General features: G+C 37.2%; 1 protein-coding gene across 1 annotated transcript; it reads left to right on the top strand.

The window, feature by feature from the left end:
* Window positions 1-1,279: 1,279 nt before the first annotated feature.
* LOC118751824 (protein O-mannosyl-transferase Tmtc3-like) lies at window positions 1,280-3,489 on the top strand (the record flags this gene model as incomplete). The annotated part of the gene is given in 3 exon segments (XM_036486642.1): window positions 1,280-1,567; window positions 1,648-1,935; window positions 1,994-3,489. A coding segment is annotated over 1 exon segment (1,261 nt), but the record flags the coding sequence as incomplete, so codon positions are not given.
* Window positions 3,490-8,698: the final 5,209 nt, after the last annotated feature.

Raw genomic sequence — 8,698 nt, 5'->3', positions numbered from 1 at the left:
GTTATAATCCCTAAGCGCGACCAGACCGCCTACGCAGAAAGAAGTTCTGTCCCACTTCTCCGGCAACACAGAAAGGAGAATTGTTAGTAAGGGTTATAATCCTTAAGCGCGGCCAAAGGCCGCCTACGCATAAAGAAGTTCTGCCCCACTTCTTCGGCAACACATAATCCACGTCTATGGTAAAAGTTACCGTGGCGCGTGTGTGTAGACACTGCCAATAATATTAATAGATTGGCGCTTACACATATGTAAGTTTTTGGCCGAGCTTCTCCTCCGATTGTTGTTGTCACACCAACGGGAGGGACCCACAGTTTTACGGCGACTCCGAACGGCGATTGTATTTTTATGAGAAGCTGCTTCATACTATATCGAAAAAAGTGAAAATTAAATCGCTAAACTTTGCGCAAAACTTACGCAATTTAATCAGTCTCATTGCGTAAGTCGTAAATTAGACTAAATTGTATGACTCGACGACATTGGCATTGCCTACTACACTCTTACAGATTTTGACAGTTTATACCGCCTAAGCAAAAACAAAATACATGTAAATTTTTATTTTTGTACTCCTGCTATCGCCTTATATTAATTTGCCTTGGTAATATTGATGCGCCTAAAAGATGCAGCGATTTCTAATCTCAAGTTCCATACCTGATGACAATACGAATGGCAATTATAATAGGGATAACGTTCCCACGACAGTCGGGTCTACGTAACCGGAACGACCCAGATTTATATCTGGCCAAGGACTGTCACTCCAGCAACACTCCCCAAAAAGTCTTTGGGGAATTTGTATGCTGCTACAACAACAACATAATAGGGAGGTTTTAGTTTTTTAAACTATAATTTTTTATTTCGCAGTTTCTTCAAAAAACAAAAAAAAAAAAAGAATTGTCTGAATATACTTTTCATGAAAGGAACTGCTTGAAAAAAAATTGTCAAAAATTAACGCGATTTTCTACCAACTTCAAACTTTCACTTGTTATACTAAAATTAAATCGGCTTTAAAACTACATACATAAAAATTTTGTAGAAAATCTGATTAAAAAGTGGAAAACATGTATGAAAGTTTATTCAATTTTCTGGCGTTTTGCACAAAGATTTTATTTTTAGGTTTTTTTTTTTTGTAGTGAATACGACCAACATTTTTATAAAAAATTAACAAAAAAATTTAAGTAAAGAACTTTGCATATATTGTGAAAAATTCCTTGTGCCAATAATTTAGTGCGCACTCTGCTTTTTACTTCAATTACGTGAAAAATCTAATTATTTTCCTTTTCAGGTTCCTCAGGTTTCTAACACTGGTTTTCAGAAGATTTTCATAATCCTCATATACAGTATACACAAATTTCACAAAATATTGCATTTGAACGCGTAGCAATTCTTCGATTAACTATACCATCTAATAATAAAGTGTGTAAATAGAAAATACCGATTTTTAAACCTGCTCTTCCTAGCCTATAATCGCGTCATCGTCAACATAACTGGCTGTTTAAAACTGCATTTTAAAAAAATGCATAAACCAAATGGTGCGTGTATTCACCTAGTAAAACGTCGACTTTATATCAAGGTACTTTCAACTACATATTCATTTATATACATTTTTCCAAATGGTTGAACTATTTTTAAAGTATGTTTTAAAATATTCAGCTTACAGATCGCCTATACTACTCTAATTAACTCTGCTGCAATTGTAATCACAGCGTAATCGGATATAAGCACAAAGGTCAAGACTTGTCGCTCATCCAACAATTTATTACCTGGCACTCTTAGAGCAATTTTAAACGACAGATTAATGTTGTCAATGTACACATTTGTGAATGTATACACATTGCAAAACTAAGAATTCGGCAGATACAATAGCAACGAACAAGATATAGATGGCAAAAAAAAAATGTAACCATACTCCAACTTAGTTACAACTACTTACATTTGCAGGTTTGTATATGTACATAAATGACATATATGTACATACGTAAACATATGTATGTTTAAGGATACAACAGCTACCACTGCAAGAATAGAGTAAAAGAGGAAAGCCAGAGCTGCTAATAATTGGATATTGAGTGCTGATTAAGAAACAGCTGATCAGCAAAATATTTTTCATAAAAAAAGAAGTAAACCGAGAAATAAAAACTCGCATAAAACTGTTACATACACACCTTTCAACACATTTGATTGTAGCCCATAAGCACAAAAAGAGAAAGTCTAAAACGAAGTCTTATGTTATAATGTCAGCATACGGAGTAACATGCTATAATGGTAACAGCGAAAAGATGCGCAGTAACGGCACGAACGGCAGCTCCTGCGGTGTCCATCCACAGACGAGAGTGGCTGCATGCAGCCCGTCTAACAGCCCGAGCAGCAGCAGTAGCTCGAATCTTCTACAGTTTCTCACCATCGTCTTAGCATGCGTGTTATGTTACTGGAATAGCGCGCAATGTGAACTGGTCTTCGATGATATTAGCGCCGTACGCGACAACAAGGATTTACGTCCGTATACACCGCTTGGTAATATTTTTCTTAACGACTTCTGGGGTACACCAATGCGCAAAGAGCAATCGCACAAATCGTATCGCCCGCTCACTGTGCTTACTTTTCGTTTCAACTATTGGCTGCACGAACTACAACCATATGGCTATCACATTGTAAATGTAATGCTACACATTGTTGTGTGTCTGTTGTGGCGTCACGTGTGCAGACTGTTACTACTGCATTGCGCCGGCGCTGGGGGAGTAGCGGCTGCTCCCCTGCATTGTAATGGTTTGCGCGTAAACACTTGTAGCTTCTTGGCGGCACTGTTGTTTGCTGTCCATCCCATACATACAGAGGCTGTTACCGGTGTGGTAGGGCGTGCTGAGCTACTCTCTTCTATATTTTTTCTGGGCGCATTTCTCTCGTATACAAGCGCTGTTGAAGTATCGCCCCCAGTTCAACGTCGGCATTTGCAGCAGCAACAACAGCCTTTTTTAAAGAATCGTTGCACTCGCTGGTCGGTGTTGTGTTGCAGTTTTGGCAGTAGCTTACTGGCTTCCATGCTGTGCAAGGAGCAAGGCATCACCATAGCGGCTATTTGTGCTGCTTACGAATTGTTCGTTGTGCAGCAGGTGCGCCCACGTGAAATTTGGTTGTGTGTGCAACGCTTTTTCGAAGACCGAACACATATTCTAACACCGCAGCATGCAGCTAAAGGTACCGCAGCCTCAGCAACCAGTGCATCGTCGTCGCCCGACGAATATAGTCGTTTAGGAGCTAACGGGCTTTGGAATGGCAGTTTGTTGCGACGCTTGTGTTTTCTTATCTGTATTACGGCTGCACTTTTGATCGGTCGTGTTTACGTGATGGGCTCGCAACTGCCGGTCTTCACACGTTTCGACAATCCAGCTTCTGCGGCGTCGACACCAACCAGGCAGCTCACCTTTAGTTATCTCATTTACCTAAATCTGTGGTTGATGTTATTTCCTAGTGATCTATGCTGCGATTGGACAATGGGTGAGTTTTTTTTTTTTTTTTTTTTTGCCAATTAGGGCAAACGTATTTTCATTAAAAATGGTTGCCTTGGAAGAAAAATTAGGCACATATTCTTAAACAATTGACGATTTCAAAGCTATAAAACTGTCGAGCCCTAACCGCCAAAAAACGTATTGTTCAAACATTTTCTTTTTAATGCAGAAATGCCCCTAGAGCATCCAGATGCAATTCTGCATCAAAAATAATATTTTGAAAAAAATTACGCTCACGTTCTTTTGGCGGTTAGGGCTCGACGTGTATGTATTTTTTTAAGAAATGTATGTAGATTTTAAAGTTTTTTGGTGGACATGAAAATTACATATCGAACCCTAACCGCCAAAATAACGTAAGCGACATGTTGTGTAGATGCCGAAAAGAAAATTTTGAAAAAATGTCGCTTACGTTATTTTGGCGGTTAGGGCTCGATATTAGATAAGGCTAGTGATTGCTAATAGATTTTAAGTCACTCAACTCGACTCTCAGCTCAGAATTGCTGTAAAAGCCAATTCTTTTGAATATCCTACCCTGAAAATTCATATTTTTCAATCGAGAATTTGGAACAAGGGATATAAAGTGTTATCATCAGCCGGTGTATATGGTCTTGTATTTGCAAATTATATGCTTGCTACCAAATCAACCGTTTCATTTGCCCCCGGATTGTGATTAGCCTTATTCTTTAAAGTGCTTTGTATAGTTTCCAGAGAAACAAAACCGACTCGACCATGCTCGAATTCTCAAAATAATGCCAAAGCAGAATATTTCACAATTTTAGCTTACGATATTTACGGCGTGATAGACCTATTCTGAGTTGAGATTCGAGTTTAGCTGCTCAAAATCTATTAGAAATGGCTAGCCTTATCTCAGATAAAATCAAAAGTCCAAAATTTGTTGATTAGTGTTATTTGAAATAATAATTTTAATTTTATGTAAGGTCACCAAGATTTTACAGGAGAGAGTAAAAATGTATGCTCTCTTGATGAGCGGTATCGTAACTATCGTGTTATTTTGCAGTATATAGTCTAATTTTTGGCACAAATGTCAGTTACGCGGTTTTGTAAACGACGGTAGGCGGTTTTGCACTTTAAACGACGATATGTATGTACATATCGACGGCCAAGTGGAAGATCGACATATCTCGGCAGCCAGTTCGAAAACGCCCTGTCTCAGAAAACTTTTTGAAAACTCCTTGTTATTAGATTGAAGAATGCCCAATTTCAGAATTTGGTGCAAAAATGCCCTATCTGAAACTTTCGCAAAAGCTTCCTTAGATATTCGTTTTAGATACTGTATAGAGACGTCCAGACGTGGCAATGCAATATATTTCGAAAAGGCTGTCAATTAGTGTAATTTCAGAAAGCACTTGCATGAGCAGTCACACCTTTCATATAAAGTGTCTTTCGAAAGAGGGTTTTTTTTTCCGAAAGACGAATTGCAGATTGCTAGTGCATTACAAGCAAATTTTATTTCTAAAACTAGTTTTTGAAATGTGACAGATTGGCCTTTCTGGCTGTTCACACATCAAAATAAAATTTCTCTTTCTCAATTTGACAGCGAATTGCGTGAGAAGTTGGAAATATTGCCCCGTTTGACACGCTCTTATTAAAACAAAAAAAATTCTTCGAAATTTATAACACATCCATATTTTGAATTAAAAAAAAAATCATTATTAAACTTAAATTCTTTGGAATAGTTTGTGTGAAAATTTCAAATCGATCGGTACTCAAATGTCTGAGATATAGCGAGTTAAAATGACAATTTTGTAAAAATTTGCAATCACGGTATGTTGTTTTAATTCGCGCAAGTGAACGAAGACGCGACTGAGCGTCGTGACTGGTTTGGCGCGCTCTAAAACTCTTTACAACCCGGAGAGATAAAAAAGAACTTTTTTTATTAATGATTTCTATGTTAAAAGACCTGATATTACAACAATAAAACCTGATGTTACAACAATAAAACAATAATAAAAACGATCATTATGGAGAAAAATTGCATATAAATCTTTGCTTCGAATTTTCACCGTGAAAATGGGAAAATTTTGGAAAACGAATAGCACCATCGGACATGGGCGTCGCCAGGATCGAATTTTGGGGGGGCCCCACATATAAAAAAAAATCCCAAAATTTTCATCTTTACACATTCATGTTTCTGGCATGCGGGAGGCGATATGTACTTGCCAATTTGGTTTACAAAAATTATTTAAAAAGTAAGACGTCTCGGTTGCTCAGCAAACCGGTTAATCATTTCTGCAATTATTTCATATTGATTCTCTAAAACAAATTTTCGATGTATTCTTAAAATGCATAAACCTAAAGGTAAATAGTATAGGAAATTAAACTAACAATTTATTAAAACTAGCAGTAACCTCGAAATACGTGCGAGTACTTAGCTCAAAATTTATTTAAAGAACTTTGTGAAAGACAACATTTAATCTTGTGTTGCTAGACACCTGATAACCCAGGATAAATTTTAAGTTCTTAAAAGACATTACTCTACTCTAAGCTTCGTGCAGTGGGCCATGAGAAAACCGTCATCTTTAAGGTATAGTCCAACCTTTCACAATATCTGGTATTGGTTTTAATCTGAAACGCAATAATCATTGAAAATTCGCGTCGTTCATGGTGAAAAGTATTTAATATCACACTTTCAAACAAAAGCTTTCTTAACCCTAGAAGCCTAATCTAATTGGGAGTAACGTAAAGCCTCAACATACTACGTAGATTCTTATGTACTTAAAAGATTACCTGTGAGCTAAAATATACTTAGTCCTGTCTTATTTTTTTTTAAGAATATTGAAGTTGTGAGTTTGACTAATAATAAAACATAGTTTTGTTAATAAAAACTATAACCACATTTATTTTTATTTAAAACAACAAAATAAAAAGTAAACTTTGTGTTAAAATTAAAAAAAAAATACCCATTCCATATACGCCTCGCAGACGTAGATTATACTTTTAGGGTTAATCCTTTCAGTACACAAATTCAACCACTGGTTATACAAAATTTTAAATATGTATACCGGTTAATTTTGGATCGTTCATTTTAAAAATCCTTTTTAATGGTCAGTGATATCCTAGGTGTTTAAAAAAGAAAGGGATATCAGCTATTTTTACTTTTTGCTTTCGTGAAATATATTTCAAAACTATGATTAATACCTAGTAACTTTTCCGAATCTTTTCCGAAATTATATTACTCACTATCGACTTTTCTGCCGCTTTTTACTTTTTTGACAAACACGCTCAACTGCAACTGCAGCTGCACTTTAGTTTGATATATATGTAGCTCAATTCCGGGGCTGCTACAGATCGGCCTAACTAAGACGTATGACTGACGATTGGTACATTTGTACAGATTTGTACATTTTGGCAGTTACAGAGTAGTGTTGTTTGCAAATTCCTTTACTGAGCAGAACACAAATTTCCAAAGAACACCACTCTATGACTGCCAAAATATACAAATTTGTACAAATGTACCAATCGTGTGACACTGTCTTTAGCCCAGAACCACATCCGACAGCTTCAAAATCAAAAAGGAATAGGAACGACAATATTAGCCTGTTCCCGCATTCCATGATTTAGTGAGAAATTGTTCGCAAAATATATGATAAATGTGTGAAAGGAAACGAATTCGGACTATTTCGGACTATATTCTGGAGTACGGGAACAGGCTAGTTTTCTGTAGCTAACAGTGATACCATATGCAGATTAAAGGTGGTGTGTTCAATAAAAGGAAGCAAACTTAATGTGTGGCCACAAAATTATAAAAGTTGTAAGATGGGAAGAGTTACCCTCGACATGTGAATTAAAATGTATCATACTAAGCTAAAAATAAAAGTATCTTTTAAAAATTCGATGAAAAACGTATCATTTTGATCCATTTGGAACAAAACGGCAACACTGATGATAACCCGAAGTTAAAAAAAATAACTAAAACCGAGATTTCTCTGCTTTTCGCATCGAAAGAGTTAAAAGAAGATAAGGCACCGGGGGTTGTAGGTGTTCTGACCCCCCCTCGAAATGGAGAACTGTAAGATTTTAAGGTACTTAAAAAAAAGGCAAAATGAGCTTTGAAAAAAGCCAAAAGAGGCATATATTTTTTAAATTTGTTATGTAAAGACATACAAAAATATATCTTCTTCTAATTTGGCACTACAACCGTTTTCCAATTGCCTCTCTCCAGTGTGAATTTGCGCCAGTTTGGTTATCCCGAGCGCTGACAGCTCCTTCTTCTGCACTTGGTTCTTCCATTGCGTTCGTGGGCGCCCTTGCTTTCGTTGTTCACCCATGGGTGCGGAGTCGAAGGATCTTTTCACCGGAGCTTCGTCATCCATGCGTACAACATGTCCAAGCCAGCGCAATCGCTGTATTTTTATGCGCTTAATTATGTCCATGTCGTTAAAAAGCTCATACAGTTCGTCATTCCATCTTCTCCGATACCCGTCATCCACGAAAACAGGGCCATAGATCTTGCGCAGAATAGTTCTCTCGAAAGCCCCCAAAGCCTTTTCATCTTTGCTCGACATCGTCCAAGTTTCTGCGCCATATAAAAGGACGGGCATGATGAGAGATTGTAGAGCGTGATTTTCGTTCGTCGAGAGAGGGCTCTGGCTTTCAATTGCCTACCGAGCCCAAAGTAGCACCTGTTGGCAAGAGTTATTCTTCGCTTGATCTCCAGGCTGACGTTGTTTGTGGTGTTTATGCGGGATCCAAAGTAGACAGAGTCCTTCACTACTTCAAAGCTATATCTGCCAACAGTTACATGTGTCCCGAAACGCGTGGACTCTTTATATGTTGCCAGGAGGTCCTTTGTCTTGCCCTCGTTCACCGCTAGACCAACCTCTTTAGCTTATTTTTCTAAACTGGAAAATGCTGCGGTTACGTCCCTTTATTTCAGACCTACGATATCGATATCATCTGCATACGCCAGCAGCATCGTTCTTTTGCCATATATGGTACCGCTGCAATTCAGATTGGCAGCTTGGCAGCCATACATACGGTGGTAAAAAAATTGTAGCCGAAACACTTTTTGCCAAGTTCTAACGTATTATTTTTGTTGTTACTGAACTTTTGTTATTTTTTTATAAAAATATAGTTCTTTCTTTAACAAAACTAGTGTAAATCCAAGTTTCCAAATTTGTGCCATATTAAATAAAAAATTCAACAAACTTTCGTAAAAATTTCGAACTTTTTAAAAA

The sequence above is a fragment of the Rhagoletis pomonella genome, unplaced genomic scaffold (genome assembly GCF_013731165.1).
Source record: "Rhagoletis pomonella isolate Grant_MI unplaced genomic scaffold, Rhpom_1.0 Rhpom_scaffold_01019, whole genome shotgun sequence".
NCBI lineage: Eukaryota > Metazoa > Arthropoda > Insecta > Diptera > Tephritidae > Rhagoletis > Rhagoletis pomonella.
Note: the sequence above shows the minus strand (reverse complement) of the source record. Positions and strands in the feature narration are given on the sequence as shown.